Source organism: Thamnophis elegans, chromosome Z (assembly GCF_009769535.1).
Source record: "Thamnophis elegans isolate rThaEle1 chromosome Z, rThaEle1.pri, whole genome shotgun sequence".
Lineage (NCBI taxonomy): Eukaryota > Metazoa > Chordata > Lepidosauria > Squamata > Colubridae > Thamnophis > Thamnophis elegans.
The window spans coordinates 131247506-131274327 of record NC_045558.1 but is presented as its reverse complement, the minus strand read 5'-3'; the positions used below and the strand labels follow the sequence as shown (position 1 = coordinate 131274327).

General features: G+C 42.4%; 1 protein-coding gene across 1 annotated transcript; it reads right to left on the bottom strand.

Annotated features, from left to right (window-relative positions):
* Positions 1-2756: 2756 nt before the first annotated feature.
* On the bottom strand, positions 2757-8593 carry LOC116520779 (vomeronasal type-2 receptor 26-like). Its single transcript, XM_032235117.1, has 4 exons — positions 7793-8593; positions 5040-5267; positions 3973-4099; positions 2757-3652 (listed from the first exon to the last, which is right to left on the bottom strand). Exons 1-4 carry the CDS (start codon positions 8591-8593, stop codon positions 2757-2759), a joined length of 2052 nt encoding a protein of 683 aa, XP_032091008.1.
* Between the last annotated feature and the right edge of the window lie 18229 nt (positions 8594-26822).

Sequence of the window (26822 nt, the reverse complement as noted above, 5' to 3'; positions counted from 1 at the left end):
GGAGAGGGCCCACAATCTGGGTGTCCTCCTGGATCCACAGCTGACGTTAGAACACCATTTGTTGGCTGTGACCAGGGGGACCTTTGCCCAGGTTTGCCTGGTGCACCAGTTGCGGCCCTATCTGGACTGGGAGGCACTTCAAACAGTCACTCATGCCCTCGTCACCTCAAGACTGGATTACTGTACTGCACTCTACATGGGGCTGCCCCTGAAGAGTGTCTGAAGACTACAGCTGGTCCAGAATGCAGCCGCGTGAGTGATAATGGGTGTACCTAGGTACACCCATGTTACACCTATCCTCCGCAAGCTGCACTGACTTCCCATTGGTCTCCGGACCCGCTTCAAGGTGCTAGTCGTTACTTTTAAAGCCCTACATGGTATTGGACCTGGCTACCTGAGAGAGCGCCTCCTGCCATTTACCTCCCAATGACAAATAAGATTGCACAGGTTGGGCCTCCTCCGGGTGCCGTCGACGAGACAATGCCGGCTGGTGCTCCCCGTGGGAGGGCCTTCTCTGTAGCTGCACCAGTCTTGTGGAACGAGCTACCTGCCGAGATCCGGACCCTCACCACTCTCCCTGCCTTCTGTAAAGCAATCAAGACCTGGCTGTTCCGGCAGGCCTGGGGCTGTTGATTATTTCCCGCCCCACTTGATGGAATGGATGTTGTATTGTTTTTAAATTCTATATTTTTAAATATTTTAAAATGCTTTTATTTTTATTTGTTGTGAGCCGCCCAGAGTCCCTAGGGAGTGGGCGGCATACAAGCCCTATTAATAAATAAATAAATAAATTAGGGGTAGAAAGAGAAAAATAAGGAAACAGAAATAAGAATTGCTCAACAATCTTATGTTTTTAATTTATGTAACAAAACTACTTCCAGAGCTACGTGGATTATATCTAATTTCACTGGTTGCAATTCAACTTGGATGTCTAACTTTAAGCTAAGCAGAGCACATAATATGGTAACTATGGAGCAAATTATGTCTGTGTCGCTTATGAGATCTGGGAGAATACACTTCTTGTGTGCACCTTCTCTTAGGGAATGCCATGAGTCAGGGATGCAAAGGATAGGCCTTTCCAAATGTTTTCTTTTATGTATGGAACAACATCACCTGGAAATGTTATGGTCCCAATGCTTTTGGAATTCAGGAAAGGCATGAATTCTTGGCTGTTCCCATAGACCTTTGAGGTTGGGATGCAGTTTCCACTTGTAATACTATCTGATTAATATAAGAAATGGACCTTCAGATATATGTTTAAGAATTTTATCGTGTCTCTTGCTGCAGTTTAAAATTATTTTAGCCATAATGATAAGTGTCAAGTGTGGATCATGGTGGGAGTAGATAAATATTAGACCTCAACAAATACATATTTTTAAAAAGTGTCTTTTGGACCTGTTCAAGTATGGATTCTGACATTGTGTTGACATAAGTTCTTCTGCTTCTCTGAAGAAACAGACAAGATGATGACATATACAGCCATACTATTTCATTCTGTCAAGCTTTCAAAGTTGGCAGGTTTAAAAATAGGAATCCTTTGGTTTTTTGGAATTACCTTTATTTTTAGTGAAGTGAATGGAAAAAAACCTTGAAAATTTGTCAAAACTATTCTAAAGATCAACTTATTCCAAGCGAAATTGAGGAAAAGATATTCTGAATCTTTTTCTTCTTATGCCCAGCCTTCTCTTTCCTAAGGAATATCTTCTGTAAAAGTCATTTCCCTCTATTTACTTGCAATGTGCTAAGATTCCCTTTGCACGTACTGTTCTTTATTTATTTTTCTTGGAATTTCCTTTAACTATGCAATTCTTGTACTTGTCTTAATAGATTGTCTATTATTAATCTCTACGCCATCCTGTCCGTGGAATCTCAGTTACATCAGGATTTTACCAGGAGCAGACAATGAATTCACAATGCAACTCATCTCCATCAGTAAAAACAAACACTGCCCAAAATTCTACACCAGAATAAGTGTGAGAAAAGAAGATGTAAAGTATTACAAACTTTAATGTAAACTATTAAACATATTGGGTAAGATTACCCACAATGTGCATTTTCTAGTTCCTAAAAGATCTGCCCAAAGCTCTACCAGAGGTGAGTGCTTGGATAGCAGAATTGGACATCCAATTATGAAGCCACTGCCATACCCCTATATATGTTGTATATATAATTATGTGAATTGTGTGTATGTTTACTGCTATTATGTCATGTTCTCATCATAGACTAAATAATAATAACCATAATGGTAGGATTCCACATGATCCTCCCTCCCCTATGCCCCCAATATTGTGAACCCATCCAGGAACACAATCAGCTGAGTTAAATGTAATAAATTCCAGGAAAATATATCACACCAAAACTCATATGTAATTTTAAAAAGTGCATGGATACACTCAGATAAATAGAACAATGAAATGGATGTCTACAATTATTGCCTTCACCATCAAGATTAATCAATGCCCACTTTATGCATTAATTTCAATAGGGCAGAATTATCCAAGGCATAAGAATAATAGTGGCCCCATAATTAAATAAGAAGACAAAGGTGGGACAGGAGTTGTCATTATGAATAAGAGTAGTTTCTCAGGGAAACTGAGAATAAGTTATCCAATGCCATCTTTTGCAAAGACCTCATCCTTTTGATGTACTAATGGAATGAAAAAAGCCAAATCTCAAATTTGAGGGGGGAAAAAAAACCTCTACCCTGAAAGCAACTAATTAGATTTCCGTCAAAGGGTATGGGTTTAAAGTCAGTTTCATTTTTTCATTAGTTGCTCCTTCTTATTCAGATTAGGTCTCAATACAATGATATAGCATTTGGGGGAAAAGATGCAGCCCAATAAACCAGCTGCTGAAGTCAAAATGGAGAAGATCTCCACAGCCACCATGTATTTTCCCTTGGTACTCAAATAGGTGGGAACAAATGACACCCAGACACTGCAAAAGACCAACATGCTGAAGGTGATAAATTTGGCTTCATTAAAGCTGTCAGGCAAATTCCTGGCTAGGAAGGCCACAGTGAAACTGACAGCAGTCAAGAAGCCCAGAAAGCCAAGCACTGCATAAAACATTGCTGTTGAACCTTCGTTACATTGTAGAACAATTTCTTCAGCCATGGAGTGCATGTCAGAATCTGGGAAGGGAGGAGAAATTATGAGCCACATCACACAAATGCAAATTTGTGTCAAGGAGCAAGATAGGACAATAGGGATAGCCAGCCTTTTCCCCACCCATTTTCTCATTTTGGATCCGGGCTTGGTGGCCATGAAAGCAAGGACCACTATGATTGTTTTCCCCAATATACAAGAAAGAGCTACAGAGAAGATGATGCCAAAAGCAGTTTGTCGCAAGAGGCATTTCACTTGGTCAGGTTGCCCAATGAAGAGCAGAGTACAAAGGAAAGAGAGCAGGAGAGCAACAAGAAGGCTATAAGTGAGGTTCCTATTATTGGCTTTAACAATAGGTGTGTCCTGATATTTCATGAATATCCCAAGAACTGCAGTTGTGATGACAGAAAAGGAGACTGCAATCACTGCCAAAGAAATCCCCAAAGGTTCTTGATAAGTTAAGTAAATTATACTTTTTGGAAGGCAACTATCATTATTCTTGTTTGAATATTGACCCTGCGGGCATGGGAAACAGTCATATAAGTCTGAAAAAGAAGTCATTCATAGAAGCATTATTGTTTTGAATCATCTTCATTTCCAGTTACCAATGCAAAAATACTTTTATTTGCAAAAATAATATATCTGGAAAAAACTATTTATAATTCAAATCTACAGATGCTCCAAGTTAGAATAAACTAATTGCTTTTATCACTAAATAGCTCACTGAAGCATGAAAAAAATCAAATTTTTCAATATGATGTGAAGCTGAACATATTCAATCACCCTAATATTTACTCAAATATTTAATTATTAAAAATAAATCCGCATTTATATTTATTTTATCATTGATTCATTTAATACTTACCCAATTGATCAGCTATTTTCCCTTCTGGACATATTTTACAGTCATAGCAGCAAGATAATTTTCCTTCCATTTTTATCTTGCTATGGCCAAGAGGACACTTCTTATTACAGATGGAAAGAGGTAATGTCTGCTCATAAATAAAATCAGAATTCCACAGAAAGAATGTATTTTTGACAGATTGTTCTTTTCATCAATTACACATATGCAAACTCTTCATATATAATCCAAACATTGGTGTTGCAATTTCCAGTTTTATTCCTTGTGTAAATTCACCATATATATATATATATATATATATATATATATATATATATATATATATATATATATATGTATATGTGTGTGTGTGTGTGTGTGTGTGTGTGTGTGTGTGTGTGTGTGTACATATATATATATATATATATATATATATATATATATATATATATATATATGCGCATCCTCTTTTTAAATGAGTTTTCTATCATATTTGAAATAGTCCTCGACTTACAATCATAATTGAACCCAAAGTTTCTGTTGTTAAGTGAGAATGTTAGCGTTCCAAGTAATGCACCCATAGGGAGCAGAACTCTGAGGAAGGTAGATTCCTAAAAAAAACCAAATTCTTTCCTCCTCCTCCCATCCAGTGGCAACCCTAAAGCCGTAAAGATGGCCTCACCCAGGTTCGCTTCAGGGTCAACAGAAAGAGTTGTTAAGTTAGTAACACCGTTGTGAAGTGAATCTGGATTCCTCAATGACTCGCAAAAGGTGATCACATGATTCTAGGACACTGCAACTGTCATAAATACCAGTCAGTTGCCAAGCATCTGAATTTTGATCACATGACCATGGGGGAACCGCAATCTTTGTAAATGTGAAGAACACTTTTACACCCTTTCTTTCAGCATCATTGTAATTCCAAACAGTCACTAAGTGAAGTGATGTAAGTGGAGAATTACCTGCAATGAATAACATATGGACTGCTAAATCCTTCTTACTCCAAAGGTTGTGGTAATTGTGATTGTTTAATCATTTACTCCATGAATCCGTGGCTAATAATTTCAGGAAAAGGAAAAAATGAGACATACCTGGTTAAATATGAGAGGCCAAACGGTTTCCTTATCTGAAATGGTAAGGAGCTTATCTGGGGGAGCCATGGGGTCAATCTTTCCAATTTGGATTTTCAGAAAGGATTTGTTTGGAAATGTGACCCAGTTGAAAATGTCAAATCCAGTTTCTAATTCCCCATTGGGGCTAAAAGAAACCTGTTCTCCAGCACTGTTGTTAAAGGAGACTTGTTGCAAGTAATCATGCAGCTAAAGAAGGAGGAGGAGGAGAAGGAGAAACAAAAAAAAAGAATTTTAGAAGAGAATGGGAATGTTTCAATTTATTTCTTCATATTTAAGCTAAACTGAATAAAACATTAAACTGTTCTATTTTGCCCCAGTCTGTACTGTTTTTAGCTGAAAAAGAACTAAATTTTTATCAAATGCATTTTCTACTCTCAGGTGAAAAACTCTCAGGTTTTTCTCATTCCAAAACAACATTCCAAAACTCTCATTCCAAAACAAAATCCAGAAAAGGAGAGGTCTGAAAGATCACCTTGCTTAGACTAACCATTTCAGAAATTGTGAATTCATTTTTCTGCCATAAAGTATAGGCAAGAGAGAATTCTCTGAGGTGTTAATTAACAAATAAAACTTGAAATTTTCTTCATATGATTCACTGACAAATTTGGTACTCACTTAAAGAAACACTATTCATATTTTCTCTTATTATTTTTATTCATTATACCTGAAACTCAGTCAACTGAACTATTAAAAATATGTCCCAAATACCATTTACTGGTGCTAATGGTTATTACAGGTTTCTGCCAGCATCCTAGGTAACAACCAAGTATCTTCTTAAAATATATCATATTCTTAGTAGGACAATTTTTTGCGACTCCACTGGTGTTACTGCAAGAAGCTGAAATTTATTGATATGTTTTATGAAATTCTTGATGGATGTAAAACCTGGTACATCTTCAAAAATTTGATGATGATGATGATGATGATGATGATGATGATGATGATGATTGTTGTTGTGGTTACTACTACTACTATTACTACTACTACTACTACTACTACTACTACTATTACTATTACTATTATTATTATGTGGTTAATCTTTGGTGAGATTCACAGCCTTTGGGGCTGGTTGGTAGCTCAACAGCTCGAGTCCTAACCAAGCACCTAGGAACTGTTCAGGTAACAGCGAATGATATAAGCTATTCCAAGTAGGGTGTTTTTTTTGCTGAGTCAGAATGTTCAAATCTGATAAATTTAGAATTACCAAATAGTGAGATAGTCCTTTAGATATTTCTCCAAGGGCTCCAATTACAATCAGGACAACACTAAATTTCTTTTTCCACAGTCGCTCAACTTCATTTTGCAAGTCCCAGTATTTTGTGATTTTTTCTTGCTACTTATCTTCAATTCGTGCATCACCAGGTATTGCAATGTCAATAAAGCAAACTTTTTTCTTTTCTATTATTATTATTATTATTATTATTATTATACAATTATATCACAGCGGCCAGTTGTTTCGCCGGATTTGGCATTGGTTACTAGTCGGGCCCCACCCAGGAGCCTAGGACGTCGTAACGTATTTTCGTAATATGCGTGCAGATCCAAGCAGTGCGGCTTTTTGCATTTGACTGATGGTGATTTTGTCAATTTTTAACTGTTTTAAATGTAATTCCAGTGCTTTTGGAATAGCACCCAGTGTGCCAATTACCACTGGAATTATCACTGCTGGTTTGTGCCATAGTCGTTGAATTTCGATTTTTAAGTCCTGGTATCTTGCGATTTTTTCATGTTCCTTCTCGGCGACCCTGCTATCACCTGGTATTGCGATGTCTATGATTGTGACCTTATTTTTCTCAACCAGTGTGATGTCTGGTGTATTATGCGCCAGTATTTTGTCCGTTTGTATACGGAAATCCCACAAGATCTTGACCATCTGATTTTCTGTGACTTTTTCAGGCTGATGTTCCCACCAGTTTGTTGCTGTTTTACTATTATAATTTTTGCACAAATTCCAATGGATCATTTGTGCTACTGAATTGTGCCGCAATTTATAATCAGTCTGTGCGATTTTTTTACAGCAGCTGAGTATGTGATCAACAGTTTCATCAGCTTCTTTGCAAAGTCTGCATTTGGCATCATCAGAGGATTTTTCGATTTTGGCCTTAATGGCATTTGTGCGGATAGCTTGTTCTTGCGCAGCCAGGATTAGTGACTCTGTTTCTTTCTTTAATGTACCTGTTGTTAACCATAACCAAGTTTGTTCACTGTCCACTTTATCTTTTATTTTTTCCAGAAATTGGCCATGCAGTGCTTTGTTCTGCCACTGCATTGATTAATAGATGTTCTTGACTTTCTTTTAAATAATCAGCCAGTCCATGTTTTTCTTCTTCAACTATTTGCTTCACTTGTAATAATCCTCTGCCATCTGATTTTCGTGGCAGGTACAGTCTATCAGTATCACCACGTGGATGTAAACTATAGTGCATTGTCATTAGTTTCCTAGTTTTTTGGTGCATTATTATTATTATTATTATTATTATTATTATTATTATTAACCAGTTACATATATTACATATTTCTAACTCACTCTATAATTATGCATTGCATTTATGATTATATATTTTTTCATATGAAAATACCACACACTGTACAGTTTTCAAAACTAACTATAAAGTGTTATAACATCAAAAAAAAAATATTAAAAACCACCAAACTAGTCTCCTATTCTGGTACTTGAAGATTTCCCCAAATTTTGTATTAGCCAAGATTACTTGCCAAGGTGATCGGAGGAAGAGCTTCCATCTCATCTCATTCATTTTTCGTCCCCGTTTGAGTTTGGAAGAGCGCATGGCCTTCAGAGCATGTGCCACAGCATAGACTGCATTGTAGAGACTGTAACTATGTCCATTCATGGTGGTGTCAAAGACAGAATTAGGAAGAGTCTCCAGCTTCTCTTCTCCAGTGCAGATCCTTTCAGCATTCCCATCTGTAATATCACTGGAGAAGGAGCATTCAAATGCATCTTTCCAGAAATCCCTAGTGAAACCATCTTCTTTATCAAAGTATGGGTTTCTCCTCTCTATAAATTGTTGGAATCCGGTCAATTCCTTTGAGTGAATAGCAAAGGAAAGAGCACCATGAAGAAAATCAATGTGGAACTGTCTTTGCATCAAAATGGAGGTAAATTCCATCTGAGCTGTCATGATCCAAACTTTGGCCTGTCTTTCTTTTGGAATATTATCATAATTGAAAAAATTGATCATTAGTCTCAAAAGAATCATGCCTGTAATTTCAGCACTTAAAATGACTGCTGTGACCGTACTCTCCATGATCACTTTGTATCTGTTTTCTGCATTTTCCATCATTTTAGCAGCTTCACTACCATACACCATTTGGGGAAGACATATTAAAAAGTCAAAGCAGATTCCTCTCTCTGAAAACATGGGAAGTCTCTTTTGAATGAACCTGTCCCTATCTTCCTCAAACAGAGAAATCAACCCAACCCAGATCCATCCAAAATGCAACAATAAATGCAATATTGCTTTAAATTGATGGGTTTCATCTGGAAACATCCATTTGACAAGCATTGCTGTCTCAGTATTCATCAATGGAGCTGATCCATAGGAGATCTAAATGGAGAAATTCAGAAGAACATAGGAATAAAGGGCCATTTCATGAAATGAATTCGAATACAATAGGCATGCTGGTGTGTTTATACACACTCCTTAAAGAGCTCTTAGGAATGGGGTGAAGTCAACAGTAGACTGTCTAAGGTTAACATTTGGGGAGTTTGGGGAAGAAACCACATTCCAGGCATTGATAACTCAGTTACTGAAGTCGTATTTTCTGCAATCAAGTGTGGAGCGATTTACCACAAGTTTGTGTCTCTTGTGTGCTCTTGTGTTGTTGTGGTTGAAGCTGAAGTAGGGTATTCTGTTGTGAGCAGAGGAGTGGAGGACTCTACTTGTGAAATATCTCTAGAATCATTTGATTGTATTAATGTCTGATAGTGGGCAGTGTGGGTTCCAGACGGATGAGCTATATTCAAGAATTGGTCTAGCAAAAAAAATGTATGCCCTAGTTTGCAATTCAATGTTACTGGAGAAGAAGCTTCACCAGATTAGGTTAACAACTCTGAATGCCTTTTTTTGCAATGCTGTTACAGTGGGCGCTGGGGCTTAGATCATTTGAGATGAGTACTCCAAGGTCCTTGACAGAATGAGGGTCATCTACGATGTCATGTTCTTCCAGTTTGTGTTTGCTGTTCTGATTTGTTTTTGCCAATGTGTAAGATAGAGCATTTGTTGATTGAGATTTGGAGTTGCCAATTGTTTGACCATTCTGACACATAGTCAAGAATTCTTTGTAGTGCAGCAGCATTGTCGGTGGTTTTAAATAGTTTTACATCATCAGCAAAGAGAGCGCAATTGCTAATGATATGATCACAAAGGTCATTTATATCAAGTATAAAGAGTGTAGGTCCTAATACACTGCCTTGGGGACACTGCTGTTAACAGGCGTATAAAGCGCTCCCTATTTTGATTCCTTGTTCCCTGTTTGACAGAAATGCTGCTATCACTTGTGCAGGGATCTGGAAATGCCGTAAGATTTTAGTTTTAGAAGTTGTTTGTCATGCACCACTGAATCAAATGCTTTACAGAAGTCTATATAAATTACATCTATGTCTTTACCCTGGTCGAGTTGTGTAGTCCATATGTTTTTGCAGTGTAAGACTTGCAAATCTTTTTTGAAGCCGAACTGCTTGTTGGGAGGATTGCATCCAGTGAACAGAGTTTGCCACTCAAGGGATGAGAGGTCATCAGTTATGAGATCATTGTTGGCTTTTCTAAAGTTATATTTTGGGATTCTGTCATTATTATGGTCTTTGTAAGAATATAAATTGAGACAAAAGTCAATCATGCTGTCGCCACTATTGGGAAAGGTTTCATTTATTTGAAGAACATAGATTGAGTTTAAACTATTGCAGATGATGAGGTCTAGATGGTGGTTGAGTCTAGTGTTGTTTGTAACTAGTTGATCCAATCTAATCCATGTACAATATAATTTTTTAAAAAAACAACAACAATGCATGTTTGTTTACTTAACCCAATATCTGGGTATGAGTGGGATACAAAAATACGATGGCTTAAAATTAGTTTTACATTACATCTGAGACGTTACTCATCAAGCAAAAAATGGGACAGCCCACTCAACATATTCTTATTAATGGTTTTGCTCTAATTTTCATTTCAATTTCTCACCTTTTGAACATAATAAATAGCTGGTGAGCCTCTCATATTGTTCCATTTTTGTATCTCACCTGGGGAAATTTGTAGTTGCGTAGAGAGATTGCCATGCTGAGACAGGTGTTAATGCGGGGTCCTCCAATGACAGCTACTGTGTTGGTTTGGTCATTGCATTTGTAGTTGGGTATAAATTTATCCTTTGTAGATAGAAATTCCATTGCTAATTGATAAGTTGTAATTTCCTCAGTATAGTGAGAAGCGATATGGAAACCAAGGCTAATGTTGGGTAACATCCCAGAATGTTCATTGATCTCCTTTACAGCAAATGCCAGAGCCAAAGTGTGCAGGTAAATATGAGTGATGAACCTTCAGCGAGAGTTAGAAACAATATCAATATGTTTCTCTTTCAGAATTGGACAACTGTTTTAATTGATACATATGTTTATTTGATACATATAAATTTTACATCCATAAAAATATAATATATTAGTGCTTACTTTTTGTTCTGGACACCTGCAATTTGGTCACTAACAAATAGCCCTTAGTTGTGTCAAGTGGCGATAACTGACCTCATTGTGGCTACTTAACATTGAGCCTAAGTACCATTTAATCAGACCCCAGAGATGGGCAACAAAAATAGTACAAGAGCTGAGAGACAAAACATCAGGAAATACTATAAGAAGTTTATGTATTCATCCTACAGGGCAGAAGGAAAGGCTGACTAAAATCCTTAAATGTATTAAAGAGTGTGAATAAGGTTCTAGAATGAAGTATTCTTAATATTAATAAAAAACATAAGAATATGGGGGCATAATCGCACAGTGACAGGAAGGAAGTTGAAAACTAATTTTATTATTTCACAGAAAGAGTAGTGGAGCCATAACCAACTTCCAGAGGAGGTAGTGGCTCAGTCATCGGTAACTGACTTAAAACTTGCTGGGGATAAACAGACAAAAAATTTCTGCCACCAGTTTCCTATGTCACTATCTGATTTCAATATTATCCATATTTCCTTAGAGAAGGAAGGCAGTTTACTTTTCACACCCTAGATGGATAATAGCCTAAAATATGCACTAGAGTGTTTCTCTTTTAAATATGAATGAAAGGAAAGGCAAAAAAGCTGAAGATTGCCAAGAGAGATTTTGCAAGTATTTAGATTAGTCAAACTTGTTACTTTCAACAAGAGATTTTGTTGAATGAATGAAGTTTCCTGAAGAGAATGAAATTCGAATACTTTATCATTAAAACTAGTAATATCCATCTCAATTTCAACATCAGTATTAGGATAGGTCTATAATTAACTAAGAACTAAATACAGTTACTAGAACAGGTCACACCAACTGACAAGCAACTGATACCATTAAGCATAAAAGAGAAAGAAAATACAGCTTTTAGGTGGCAATGTGGGGGAAAAGGAGGTTGTGGTATGAGGAAGAGGAGACGTAGTTGAATACTTACAGGTACTGATCAAGGACCTCAGAAGAAGGAAGGTTTTGAAAAGTGATTTCATTTGTAAGAAAGAAAACCTGAAAAATAATAGCAGCAATGATTAAATCTCCAGACTGATAATATTTATGAACAATTGGAAGAGGACTACTAAGTTTGCAGATGCAGGGAGGAGAAATGCTCATCATAGTTGGAAAAAAAAGTAAAACTAATGTTCGGAATATAACCAATTCATTGTAATATGTGGTCATTGTAGACATCTAATAAAACTCTTATGTTACCATTCAACTAACTCATTAACTGTATCTAAAGTTAAGAGAATAACAGAGCTGGAAGTGACTTTGGAAGCCTTGTAATGAAATATTAGAGACGAAACACAAATTCTCCCCATCCTCTACATGCATGTCTGTATTTCTAAGGAGATATTAATGGAACACAATGAACCAAGGTCATAGTTTTTACAGTGTTTGCTCAAGTTCCCTTAGGATTTGGAGAAGAAAAGACAATAACTATTCTTACTTACTAATCACTATCATTATTTGTAAAGATGATATGAGAAATATCAGAAAGAAACATGTTTATCATATCTCAATAGACACTGCTGCACTGCTTGATTGAATATGATAATAGAAGGACAATTAAACATGGGTTAATATATATGAAACATGGATGTATATAGAACTTTTAAGATGATGAACAAAGTGAGATGTGTACTGCTTGTTATTCTATATAGTAGATTAAGGGAATTGTAATGAACATTGAACAGTAAGGATTGACATTTATAGACAATTAAGGGTAATTTAATCCAAGATATGGAAAAATGGAGAGGGAACATGAAATATACTTGCAATGGGAAACTATTGAGATTTAAAGACAGAATCACAAATTTGGGTTGTGTAAGGATGTAATTATATAAATATAATGATGAGAATAGCTAGGAATTGTAACCAGGTCTACATCTTGGACAAAATTAGGCTGGGGAGGGGTTTTTAAAAGCACAATGACTATATATGTATACTTTTTGTTCCCTTTTTTTTAAAGGAGGAAAATATATGTTCAAATTAAATATCTATATTGAAAAGGAATTATAAACACCATCAACATAAAATGAAGCTTGCTCAGAAGCTGAAATACACCAAGTAAATGAGATGAAGAGTGTGAAGTAGAGGAGAGAGATAAGGGAAAAAGTGAGGGATAGGAGAGAGAGCAGGGGGGAAGAGGAGGAAAGAAATGAAGAGTGGAAAGGGGAGAGAGGAGAAGGAGAGATGAAGGGGTAGTAGAGAAGAGAAGGACGACAGAGGAAAGAAAGGAGGTAGGGAGGGGGTGGAGAGAGGGAGAAGAAAGTGATGGATAAAGTACAAATATGGTGTATGGAGAGCAGAAGAGCCAATAATTGTTTTTGGGAGTTGATGGTAAGATGAACTGTAAACATTTAATAATACAATACGATGTTGGCAATGAAATAGTATACATGTGATTATATGTTATGAAAATGAAAAAAAAAACTTTATATATTTTTTGAAAAAAGACACCAGGATGAAGAAGAAACTGACCTATACATTGACTACCATGCTGACTGCATCAAACACAAGACCAGTGTCCCACATCCAAACAGCACCCCCCCCCGAAAACCAAAACTAGGCATGCATGCCCCCAATTTCCTCCAGGTCCACCACTACAGATTTAAATGCAAGATTCTTAATGCAAGAAGGCTGAAGAGCAAATGCCTGAATTCCTCCTAGTACTAAATATAGCACTATTTGATCTTATTTTTTCTCTGTGAGATGTGGCGTCCTTTCCACACTCCATTACCACAGTAAGTAAATACCAGGTTTACTGGTCTGATCATGAAAACCGTAGAGGGTGTGGTATTGCTATCTTCTCTAAAAAGTCCCTGAAAAAGATTAAAGTTACACAGGAGCTTGCTCTTCCTGAGACCATTGTCTGCGAACTGTCCCTACATTCCACAGTTTGCTTCCTACAATGTTACAGAGCCCCTCGTTACGACCTTGGTCATATGAACAAGCTAACTGCATTACTAACATGGCAGCCTCCTGCCTGCACCCCCTTATCTTTCTTGGTGACCTCAACTTACCTCTTATTAATTGGACCCTAAGTGAATGTACAATCGAACCAATACATACAACCCTGTACAATGCTGTTACGACTCTAGGGCTCGATCAGTTGGTAATGAACAACGTTAGGCTCCATAACTGCCTAGATCTCATCTTCTGCGATAGTTTAAGTTCAATTTATGGTCTACAAGTTAAAGAACCTTTTTCCAACAGTGACCACAGCATTGATTGAATTCTGTCTCAATTTACGTCCTTGCAAACAGGATCATAATGATAGGACACCAAAATATAACTTTAGAAAAGTTAACTATGATGTCATAACTGCCAACCTCACATCTCTTGATAGGCACCTTCTGTTCACTGGCTGTAATACTGCAGAAGCTATTATAACACTTTTTTTTTGCTCAAAGTCATTTCATTCATTTCATTTCATTCATTTCATTTCATTTTCATTTTATTATATTTATATGCTGCCCTTTTCCCCCAAAGGGGACTCAGGGCGGCTAACAAATCAAATCAGGGAAGGGGGGGTACAGACAAAAAATAAAAAAATGAAACATAATAATACATAATTTAAAAACACACAACAGTCACACCATTCAAAACGGGGGCAACAGCTCTTTAGCCCCAGGTCTGTTGGAACAGCCAGGTTTTAAGGGCTTTGCGGAAGGCCTGGAGGGTGGTGAGGGTTCGAATCTCCATGGGGAGTTCGTTCCAAAGGGTCGGAGCAGCCACAGAGAAGGCTCTCCTCTGGGTAGTCGCCAGTCAACACTGGCCGGCAGATGGAATTCAGAGGAGGCCTAATCTGTGGGATCTAATCGGTCTAGTGGAGGTGATTGGCAGCAGGCGGTCTCTCAAGTACCCAGGTCCAATACCATGAAGGGCTTTATAAGTGACGACTAGCGCCTTGAAGCGTATCCGGAGACCAATAGGCAGCCAGTGCAGCTCACGGAGGATAGGTGTTACGTGGGTGAACTGAGGTGCACCCACGATCGCTCGCGCGGCTGCATTCTGGACAAGCTGAAGTCTCCAAATGCTCTTCAAGGGCTGCCCCATGTAGAGCACGTTGCAGTAGTCCAGTCTGGAGGTCACAAGGGCACGAGTGACTGTTGTGAGGGCCTCCCGGTTCAGGTAGGGATGCAACTGGTGCACCAGGCGAACCTGGGCAAATGCCCCCCTGGTCACAGCTGACAAGTGGTGTTCAAAAGTCAGCTGTGGGTTCAGGAGGACTCCCAAATTGCGAACCCTGTCTGAGGGGTGTACTGTTTGACCCCCCAGCCTGAGAGGTGGAAAACTTGGCCAATTAGTAGGAGGGAAATACACCAGCCACTCGGTCTTATCCGGATTGAGAACAAGCTTGTTAACCCCCATCCAGTCCCTAACAGCCTCGAGGCACTGGCACATCACGTCAACTGCTTCATTGAGTTGGTACGGGGCGGACAGATACAGCTGCGTATCATCCGCATACTGATGGTATTTTAAGAGCCAAGGTGGCGCAGTGGTTAAATGCAGCTCTGCAGGCTACTGCTAGATCAGCAGGTCAGCGGTTCAAATCTCACCGGCTCAGGGTTGACTCAGCCTTCCATCCTTCCGAGGTGGGTAAAATGAGGACCCAGATTGTTGGGGGCAATATGCTGACTCTCTGTAAACCGCTTAGAGAGGCCTGAAAGGCCTATGAAGCGGTATATAAGTCTACTGCTAAGTCTACTGCTATTGCTATATTATCCCGTGCCGTCGAATGATCTCACCCAGCGGCTTCATATAGATATTAAACAGGAGGGGGGACAGGACCGAACCCTGCAGCACCCCATACTTAAGGGGCCTAGGAGTCGATCTCTGCCCTCCGACCAACACCGACTGCAACCTGTACGAGAGGTAAGAGGAGAACCACCGTAGGACAGTGCCTCCCACCCCCACCTCCCGCAGTCGTCGCAGAAGGATACCATGGTCGATGGTATCGAAGGCCACTGAGAGGTCAAGGAGCACTAGGACGGAGGCATAACCTCCATCCCTGGCTCTCCAGAGATCATCAATCAATGCGACCAAAGTGGTTTCCGTGCTGTAGCCAGGCCTAAATCCTGACTGGAAGGGATCTAGATAATCGGTTTCCTCCAAGGACCGCCGGAACTGAAAGGCCACCACTTTCTCAACAACCTTCCCTACAAAGGGGAGGTTGGAGACTGGACGATAGTTGTTTAACACGGCTGGATCCAAAGATGGCTTCTTCAGAAGGGGTCTCACCACTGCCATCTTTAGAGTGGGGGGAAAGAACCCCTCCCGAAGGGAGGCGGTAACAACCACCTGGATCCAGCCCCGTGTCACCTCCCTGCTGTTAGTGACCAGCCAGGAGGGGCACGGGTCCAGTACACATGTGGAGGCACTTACAGCTCCCATGGCCTTGTCCATGTCCTCAGGGGTAACAGCTTGAAAATCAATCCAGTGATGTCCTTCCAGATTCTCCCCTGGTGCCTCGGCTGGCTCTGTGCAATTGGAGTCCAGGTCTGTCCGAAGCCGAACAACTTTATTCGCGAGGAATTGGACGTAATCCTCAGCTCTGCCTTGCAAAGGATCACTCGTATCCCTCCTGTTTAGGAGGGAACAGGTTATCCTGAACAAGGCAGCTGGGCGCGACTCAGCGGAAGCAATCAGAGAGGCAATGTGTGTCCTTTTTGTCGTCCTAATTGCCCAAAGGTAAGCTCTGATGCTAGATGTTAAAAGCGCTCGGTCTGACTCGGACTTACTGGATCTCCATCGTTGCTCTAGGCGTCTCTTTCGGCGCTTCATCTCATGGAGTTCCTCGGTAAACCAAGGGGCCCTCCTGGATCCACTGCCTCGGACCGGCCGTAAAGGCACAATCCGGTTAAGAGCCTCTGTCGCTGCTGAATTCCAGGCAGCAACCAGAGTCTCTGCCGGACTGCGGACGAGGGTATCAGGAATAACTCCAAGCTCCGTCTGAAAGCCCAAAGGGTCCATAAGGCGCCTGGGGTGGAACCACCTAATCGGTTCCTCCTCCCTACAGTGGGGGTTTGGTCTCCGAAAGTCAAGCCTCAGTAGGTAGTGGTCCGACCATGACAGGGGCAAGATCTCATTACCCCTCAAACCAAGATCACAACTCCACATCTCTGAGAGGAATACGAGGTTGAGCATGTGACCCGCCGAGTGAGTCGGGCCCCGAGTCAATATAGTCATTAAACTAGAGTTACCATTGATGACCCCTAAAGCAAAAAAAAAAAATACACGTAACAATAAGAAAGCTTCAATCCCCCCCCAAAATTCTTTGGTGAGAAAATAAAACTAGCCATGTAGCTGACTTTAAAAACCACTACAAGCCTTATGCCACCAGATAAAGTCCGAATGCACAAATTACAGTTGCAAATAGGAGGAAAAGCTGTTACACTCGGAATCTACCTGAGCCTTCTGTAATTTCTTAAATGCCAAACTTAAAGACTCAAAAACTATTCCACCCCTAAAAGGGCCTAACAGGAAAGACAGTAATGATGAACCCATTAAGGCCAACCTCTTTAACATGCTCTTCAGTTCAGTCTTTGTCAACAGCAATGGCTTCTGCCCCACAATTCCTATTATTTGTATCACAACTAATTGCAATGATCTGCTACATATTGATTTTACAGAAGATGCCATTGAAAAGGCACTACACAACCTAAAGCCGTCTCTATCTATTGGCCCTGATGGATTATGTGCCTCTTCTGAAAAAGCCTTCCACTGCTCTAGATGCGTTTCCGAAGAGAAGGCGTAGGAGGAGTAACCAATGGGTATTAACCAAGCCTTCTTGCCTATTGGAGACTGAGGTAATCTTTTGGAGCCACACCTACTGACCTCCCCCGACTCCCCCAGATTAACCTCAGTCTACGGCCTGAAAGGAGTGTTACTCTGACTCTCCCTTCTCTTCGAAGACTTAGGAGTTTTTTCTTTCAGGATTCTAGCAGGATTGGTTTTTCCAGCAAGGCTTTTTCATTTTATTCTCTCACCTCTCCTCCACTGTGCTCAAAACCGCTGGGAAAAGCCTCGCACTGACCAGCGTGTGCGCGCACGCCCTGAGTGTCTGGATAGTCACAGAAGGGGGGAGGAAGCCTCCGTGCTGCAGAAGGGATCGGAGCGGCTGCAGGGTCTCAGGAAGGCAGAGAAGGACCTGTGAGGCCTGGGGATCCCTGGAAGATCGTCCCTACGAGCCCCAGCAGCAAGAGATCGGACCACAGATGGGCGGTCGCCATCTTGGATCCCATCGCCATCTTAGAGCACATGTGAGAGTGCGTGATCAACCTCCCTACGGAGGCTGAAAGCGCTCAAAAGGCACCAGCGAAGCCGGAAGAGGCTTCTCCCAGGCTCTACCCCGCCGGTGATCCGGGGGGTAATCCAAGGCAGCGCCTGCCGGCAGCTGAAGCCACAGACCGCGTGGAAGAAGAAAAGGAGCCGATTCAGCCTCAGGAGGCAGAATCTGCCCTTACAACTGGCTGCAGAGAGGAGGAGGTTTGGTGAGCTTCAAACTGTGAGTAATGGCGGAGGCGACTAGAAGCAGGGACACCAAGCCCAGAGCCCCAGGGGTTGTGGACCCGGATGAGGGAACTTCCAGGGCTGTTTCCCCAGTTCCCAGAAGGAGATCCCTCCAGTGAGGAGGGACAAGGCCAGGGCTCCCAAGAAGGCAGCCCCCAGGAAGGAGGCCAGAACAACCAGGGCTTCAGCCAGGGACTTCAGGGCAACCATCAGCCCTTCCCCCTCCAGATCACGATCTCCTCGCAGGCCTTCTGCTCAGATTGAGGCCCGGGCAGCATCTCCAGCCTCGCCGAGGGGCTCCCATAGAGGGCACAGCTCCATATCGCCCCCCCTTTCACCGCCCCCCCCAGCGGAGTCGAGAGCGGATCCCTTTGGGCTCAGGGCCACCAGCCCAGCCAGGCCTCGCTTGGCTCCTCTTTCCCCTGATCCCAGAGATTATTCCCAGCCTCCAGAGCTCCAGCCTGCCCTGCCTGATCTCCCCAGCAGCTTCCAGGATATGCTAGCTAGGGCCTTGGCCCAGGTAATGGCATCCAGCATAAATCAGCAGCTCCAGAGCTCCAGGAGCAGGCCCACACAGGAACCTCCCAGGGGGCAGCTTGATCGCCCCAGCACCTCGGCTACCAGAGAAGCCAGGTCTCCCTCTCCCTCCACAGCTAGTGAGTCATCAAACCTGGAAGAGGGGAATTGAAGGAGGTGGGTTTCTCTGAGGATGAGGACCCCCAGGTAGAGGACAATTCCACCATGACAGGCCTTTTCCCCCCTCCTTATTCAGCTCCTTGCTATGCAAGGCAGCCGCCATGGCGGACATGGATCCACCCCCGGATCCTAAGCCCGCAGCTGAATCTTCTGGCAAAGGTAAGAGCAAGAAGAAAAAGGGCCCCTTCCACAGGCCTCCCGTGGCTAAGGAGGAGATCCCCACGCCTGAAATGTTCATGGAGGTTCTCAAATCGCAGTGGGTAAAACCAGGGTCTTTCCCCACCCCAGGGGCAAATGAGAGAAAATTTTACAATCTTAATCAGACTTTTGCCCAGGCTCTCCAGGTCCCTGAAGTGGACAATCCAGTGGCCACCCTGGCATCAGCCTCAGCGGTTGTCACAGGTGACACGGCCAACTGCCTAAAGCCGGAGGATAAGAAGGCAGACATCGTCCTGCGCAAGACGTTCCAGGCCATCACCTGGGCCATCAGGGCAGCCGCCTCTGCTTCTTTCTTTAATAGGTCCATGGTCCTATGGTTGGAACAGCTTAGAGACAGGACTCCGGCTTCAGAGGTCCGCCTGCTGCAGGATATATCCAACATGCTGGCGGCAACTCAGTTCTCAGCGGATGCCACTCTGGACGTGGTAAAGTATGCATCCCGCGCTATGTCTTCTTCAGTTGCTTCTAGGCGCCTGCTCTGGTTACGCCACTGGAAGGCGGAATCCCGGATGAAGTGGCACCTGATGGGGGCAGACTACACCAGGGAGAAGCTATTTGGGACGGCGCTGGACCCCCTCCTTGTGGAGGATAAGAACAAGTGGAAGGTTCTGCCAACAACAGCCAAGCGCTCGGACTTCTGCCACGTGCCATACTCCAGGAGGACCCCGTACAGACCACCCGATGGGGACAACCAAAGCCAGAGGTACCAGAACCCCAGGTTCCACAGGCAAGGGGATAGACAGTTCTAGAGGGACAGATTCAGGGGCCAGCAGCAGGGCAAGCGGCCCTTTCGAGGGGGAGGCGGTTACCCCTTCCGCAGATTCAAGTGATCCAGGCCCAGATCTCCCTATCGGCGGTCACCTCTCCCTGTTTGCGGATGCCTGGGAACGTATCACCTCGGATGAGTGGGTTCTCCAGACTGAAAGGCTCGGGCTACACCTGGAGTTTCGTGCTCTTCCCCCCAGCAGGTTCTGCACCTTCGCTCCCTCCATGGACCTGGCCAAGAAGGCCCTTAAGGCCAAGGCCATTAAACATCTACTTGACATCAGGGCCATTGAAAGAGTCCCAGAGGGGGAGGAGGGCTCCGGGTTCTACTCGAACCTCTTAGTCCCTAAGAGCTCAGGGGGATGGAGGGCCATCCTGGACCTTAAGCTCCTGAATTCCAGGGTGGTATACAGCAAATTTAAAATGGCCTCCCTAAAATCCATTCTGGAGGGCATCCAGCCAGGCGACTTCCTAGCCTCTATCGACCTCACAGAGGCATACTTACACATCAGGATCGCCCCGGAACACTGCAAATTCCTCAGGTTTTCACATGAGGGGCACCATTTCCAATACAGGCCCCTTCCCTTTGGGCTGGCATCAGCCCCCAGGACTTTCACCAAGGTCCTAGCAGCAGCAGCCAGTCACCTACGCTCCCTCCCAGTCCGTTTGTTCTGTTATTTGGATGACATCCTCGTCTTAGCCAGAACTCCCGACTTGGCTGAACAGAACCTGAAGATCACCATTGACACCCTTAGGGCCCTGGGGTTTTCCATCAACTTGGAGAAGAGCCACCTGGTTCCATCCACCAGGCTCCTTCACTAAAGGTCCATTATCGATTCTGAGACTGGGGAGGTGTTTCTGTCCCAAGATCGCAAGGACAGATGATCCTTGAGGTTCGCAAATTACGCTTTGTCCCTGTAGTTCTTCTTTCCAGGCTCCTGGGGAAGTTCATCTCATGCATAGGAATCATGCCATGGGCTCGACTACACGCCAGGGAGCTCCAGTGGTTCCTACTACCTCACCAGAGAGCCGGGACGAGTGATGCTACCTTCAGGATCAGAATGTCACCCCAGGTACGGCTATCTCTCCACTGGTGGCTGTCCCCAGCCCTGAATAGGGGATGCTTCTTCAGAGAACCGACGAGGAGGACCCTCACCACAGATGCAAGTCTCTTCGGCTGGGGGGCCCACCTGGAGAATCAAATTGCCCAGGGCTGCTGGACCTCGACAGATCTTCGAAACAACATCAACTGGTTGGAGCTCAGAGCCATCCACCTGGCCCTTCGACACTTCAAGGGATCGGTAGCCGGACATCACATCCTGGTCCTGACTGACAACGAAGCAGCCAAGGCTCACATGAACAGACAGGGCGGCACCCACTCCAAGGCCCTTTGCGAGGAGGCCCTGCAACTGGGAAATTGGGCAGAGAGGCACCTACAGTCCATCAAGGCCGAGCACATCTCTGGAACGGAGAACCATCAGGCAGACTGGCTCAGCAGGGAGATGGTAGACAACAGAAAGTGGCAGCTCCACCCTTCGATCTTCCATCAGATCTGTGAGAGGTTCGGACATCCGATGGTGGACCTTTTCGCAACCCTGCAGAACGCCTGCCTGCTAGAGTTCGTTTCAAGGTTTCCGACCAGAGGAGCCATGGACACGGACGCCCTGCGGTGCAGATGGCCACCAGGTCTTCTTTACACCTTCCCCCCCCCTTCCACTCATTCCTGGGGTCCTGAGGAGGATGGTAGCAGAAGGAGCAGAGATGATAATGGTGGCTCCCTTCTGGCCTCGCCACCGCTGGCTGGCAGACCTTATGGATCTGTCCACAGCTCCCCACTGGAGGATCCCAGCTGGGGTGGTTGCTCTACACCAGGGATCTCTGGAGCATCTGGATCCAGAGTGGCTTCATCTGACCGCCTGGCGATTGAGCGGGAAAAATTAAGGGCAGCTCAATTTTCTGAGAGTGTCATCAGAACAGTAGAAGCATCCAGGAGACAGTCCACCACATGCATCTACAACGCCTCCTGGGTGGCCTTTGCGGACTGGTGCCGAGCTAAAGATCTCCGCCCAGCTGCAGCCTCGGTTCCACAGGTCCTGGACTTCCTCCAGGAAGGGCACGAGAAGGGTCTAGCCACTAGTACGCTCAGGCGACAGGTCTCTGCCCTCTCCACAGTCCTAGGGGGGGTGAATGCCCCTCTCTTGTCCCAACATCCGGTCCTAAAGCGCTTCCTCAAGGGGGCGGCGAATCTGAAACCCTCAGTGGTCCATCGATTCCCCACCTGGGACCTACCCACGGTCCTTCAGGCCCTCACGGAAGCCCCGTTTGAGCCCCTGAGAGAGGTCTCATTTCAACTACTAACCCTCAAGGTCGTCTTCCTGGTCACCATCACCTCGGCCAGGAGAGTTTCTGAAATCAATGCCCTCTCCAGCAGGGCGGACCTCTGCACTTTCTTAGATAACCGGGTCATCCTCAGGCTGGACCCCACTTTCATGCCCAAGGTTAATTCCCCCTTTCACAGGGCTCTCGAGATTATTCTCCCGGACTTCTGTCCTCACCCATCATGTGACAGGGAGAAATCCTGGCACAAGCTGGATGTCAGGAGGGCCTTGCGCATATACCTGAAGCGCACGGCCCCCTTTAGGCGCTCAGAGGCTCTGTTTGTGTCTTATCAGCCTTCCTCCGGGGAGCCAAGGTCTCTCCGGCCATCATCAGCAGATGGATTAGAGCGGCCATCTCACAGGCCTACAGAGCTCAAGGACTTCAGGTCCCTGAGAGCATCATGACTCATTCCACTAGAAGTGCAGCCACCTCTGCAGCCTGGTCCACCCAGGCCCCGATAGAGGAGATCCTCCGGGCGGCCGCCTGGGCTTCTCCTTCTCCCTTCATTAAACATTACAGACTGGACGCCTACGCCTCTGCGGAGGCTGCCTTCAGCAGGAGGGTTCTGCAGGGGGTTCTGGATTCCCCAGGGGGCCCAAAGCCTTTGCTTCACTGTTACATGACAAACTACTGTTAAAACCAAGTTCTTACAGCATTTCCGGATCCCTGCAAAGGTGGACAGCCATGTTCTTGTCAAAGAGGGAACAAGTCATCAAAATAGGGAGTGCCCTACCAAAGCCGGCACCAATTAACAGTGGTGTCCCCCAAGGCAGCGTTTTAGGATCCACAGTCTTTCTGCTTTACATAAATGACCTTTGCGATCATATTATAAGCAGTTCTATAAATGTCCTATTCGCTAATGACGTAAAACTATTTAACACCACCGATAATGCTGCTGCCCTACAAAACCACCTTGATAATGTGTCAGAATGAATGTGCAATTGGCAACTCCAAATCTCAACCAACAAATGCTTTGTATTGCACATTGGCAACAAAAATCAGAACACCAAATGCTAGCTGGGTGGATATGACCTCGTAGACGGCTCTCACTCTGTGAAGGACCTAGGAATCCTAATCTCAAATGATCTAAGTCCAAGAGTTCACTGTAACAGCATTGCAAAAAGGCATTAAGAAGAATTTTGTGAAGATTCTGGTGACATTGTATTGCAAACTAGGGCATTCAATTATTCCTGCAGAATATCGAATCACAGGGATAGCCCAGGTATTTATGGTTTTTATGATGTCTCCTCCACTCAATTTGAGCTTTAATATCTTGCAAAATTATATTATTATTGTTATTATTGTTGTTGTTGTTCAGCCAACTGAACATTCAAAAATGTATTACAAATACCAGTGACTGGTGCTAAGGGTTGATACGTTTTGCAGTATCTCAATATTAATTAAAACATAAGAACATGGGGGCATAATCTCACAGTGACAAGAGGTAAGTTCAAAACTAATTTTATTACGGTATTTCACAGAAGGAGTAGTGGAGCCATAACCAAGTTCCAGGGGAGGTAATGGATCAGTCATCAGTAACTGACTTTAAACTTACTGGGGATAAACAGACAAAAAAATTCTACCATCAGTTTCCTATGTCAATCTGATTTCAAAATTATATCTATCTTATCCACATTTTCTGAGAAAAGGAACATAGTTTGCTTTTCACATCCTAGATGTGTAATAGCCTAAAAAAGGCAATAGAGGTTTTTCTCTTTTATGTCTGGATGAAATGAAAGGCAAAAAAGCTCAAGATTGCCAAGACAGCTTCTGCAATTATTTCGATTAGTCAAACTTGTTACTTTCAACAAGGGACTTTGTTCAATGAAGGCAGTTTCCTGAAGACAATGAAATTCAAATACTTTATGATTAAACCATAGTATTCATCTGAATTTCAACCTCAGTATTAGGATAGGTCTAGACTTAACAACGGACTAAATAGGGTCACTGGAACAGCTCATACCAACTGACTAGCAACCAATACCTTTAAGCATAAAAGTGAAAGAAAATATAGCTTTTAGGTAGCAATATGGGAAGAGGAGGTGTGGTATGAGGAGGACGAGCAGGAGAAGTAGTTGGATACTTACAGGTACTGATCAAGGACCTCAGAAGAGGGAAGGTTTTGAAAAGTAATTTCATTTGTAAGAAAGAAAACCTGTAAAATAACAGCAGCAATGATTAAATCTCCAGACTGATAATATTTATGAACGATTGGAATAGGACTACTAAGTTTGCAGGTGCAGGGAGTGGAAATGCACATCATAGTTGGGGGAAAAGTAAAACCAATGTTCTGAATATAACCAATTCATTGTAATAGGTAATCATTGTAGACATCAAACAATAACTTCTATGTTACCATTCAACTAACAGAATAACATAGCTGGAAGCGACTTTGCAGGTCTTCTAATGAGATATGACAGATGAAACACAAATGATTTTACCCCCCTACATGCATTTGTCTGTATTTCTAAACTAATATTAATAGAATTCAATGTCTTAATCCAAGGTCATCATTTTTTTCACTGTTTGCTGGAGTTCCCTTAGGATTTGGAGAAGAATTACTAGCTTTGGAGATGAAGGGACAATAACTATCCTTAATTACTAATCGGTACCATTCTTTGCAATGGTGCTTTGAGAAGTATCAGGAAGAAACATGTTTATCATATCTCAATAGACACTTTTGCACTACTATGAATCTTTGGAAGACGTGAAGAACAAATGGGGGAATTAGAGTTCATATGCATAGAAGAAAACAAAACACAACTATAGAACAGAGGATAGAAATACAATTATTGAAGTCATTTTTTCTCAAGAATTTTATTTCACACTTAATACTTTGCTTAAAATAACACTTTGTTTTTTAAAAAGAAACAATCTTAAATCTTTTTTCCCATTTTTTATTTTTTACTCTCTTACATACCATTTTAAATATACATTCACATAATTGTTCTTTACATTTGTCATTCTTATATATTTGTTATTCCATTTAATAGATTCTAATATACATTTTGGGTTGCTTTATTTATCATCCCTTCCACCTTATTTTCCCTTTCTTTTCTCCCTCTCTCCCTTCTCTACTTTCTTCCTTCCTCCTCTCCTTTCACTTCCTTCTGCCCTTACCTCTTCCCTACTCCTACTCTTCCTCTTCCCCTTCCTACCCTCTTTCCTTCTCTTTCTCTCTCTCCCACCCTCCTCTCATTACCTCTCTTTCTTTCCCTCTCCTTCCTCTCCTTCTCTCCTCCTCTCTCCCTTTTTTTCTGTTGTTATAGGTGATTCTTTCACATCTGCTTATGTTTTCTTGGGATGGTATTTCCGCAAATCCAAGTATAATTTAGCATCATTTCTTATTCCCCTACCTTTGCTAACCTATTCTATGTCCCCCCCATCTATATATCACTCTTGAATATATACTTGTATATTTAATATTTTCTTTTCTGTTTCCCCCCCTCTTCCCCCACTTTTTCATTTAATAGTGCATTGTCTGGGTTCTGTATCTTCTCCTTACTTTCTTTTCTAGCTTCCTATCTCTAGCCAATCCTAAAAACCTCCCCATGTTTTAAGATACACTGATTCCTCTTTACCCTTTATTTTCAATGTCCACCTGTTCATTTCTGCACAATCTAATATCTTTTTTATTATCTCTTCATCTGTTGGTAACTTATTTAATTTCCAATTTTGGGGAAATACAATTCTCACTGCTGTAGTTACATGTATAATCAAATAAGTATCCCCTTTCTTAAGTTTTTCTGGGATAATACCTAGTAAAAATATCTCTGGACTAAACTTTATTTCTTGTTGTAACATTTTCTCTGGCCATATTCTTATTTTAGTCCAATATTTCTTGCTTCTGCACATGTCCACCACATATTATAATAAGAACCTGCTGCTTATTGATATTTCTAACATTTCACTGACTTGTCTTTTAAACATCTTTGCTAATTTTTCTGGTGACATATGTCATCTATAAAACATTTTGTATAAGTTTTATTTGCAAGCTGTTGACATGGTTAATTTATAGTTCCTTTCCCATAGTTGTTGCCACTTTTCTAGCTCAATTGTGTAGCCAAAGTTTTTTGCCCAAGTTAACATTATATCTTTAACCTCTTCTTCTTTTAGCCTAGTTTTTAATAGATGGCTATATAGTTTCTTGATTATTCTTTCTTCCGTTCCCATAACTATATTATCCACCTCTGAACTTTCCAAGTTAAAACCATACTCCCTTTTATCTTTTTCATATCTTGATTGTATTTGCAATTGTGAAAACCAACCTATATCAATCTTAAATCTTAAACAATCTTACAGCTTCATTTTATTGATGAAATTGTGCAGCATCCAGAGGGCCTCTCTGAAGGACATGGGAAGTAAATATGTATCAAAGAAAGAAGCAAACAAGCAAAAAAAATAGATAAATAAATAAAGGATCTGTCTTGAAACTGAGTATTATAACAATTATTCAGACTCTA

What these genes read in the sequence shown, in the direction of transcription:
- LOC116520779 (XM_032235117.1), bottom strand. Translation starts at nt 8,593, where the DNA reads ATGTTTCCAGATGAAACCCATCAATTTAAAGCAATATTGCATTTATTG. An exon ending in TCCTCCGATCACCTTGGCAA is followed by an intron (nt 5,268 to 7,792) that starts GTAATCTTGGCT and finishes CTCCTTCTTTAG; the next exon opens with CTGCATGATTACTTGCAACA. An exon ending in GAAAATAGCTGATCAATTGG is followed by an intron (nt 3,653 to 3,972) that starts GTAAGTATTAAA and finishes CTTCTTTTTCAG; the next exon opens with ACTTATATGACTGTTTCCCA.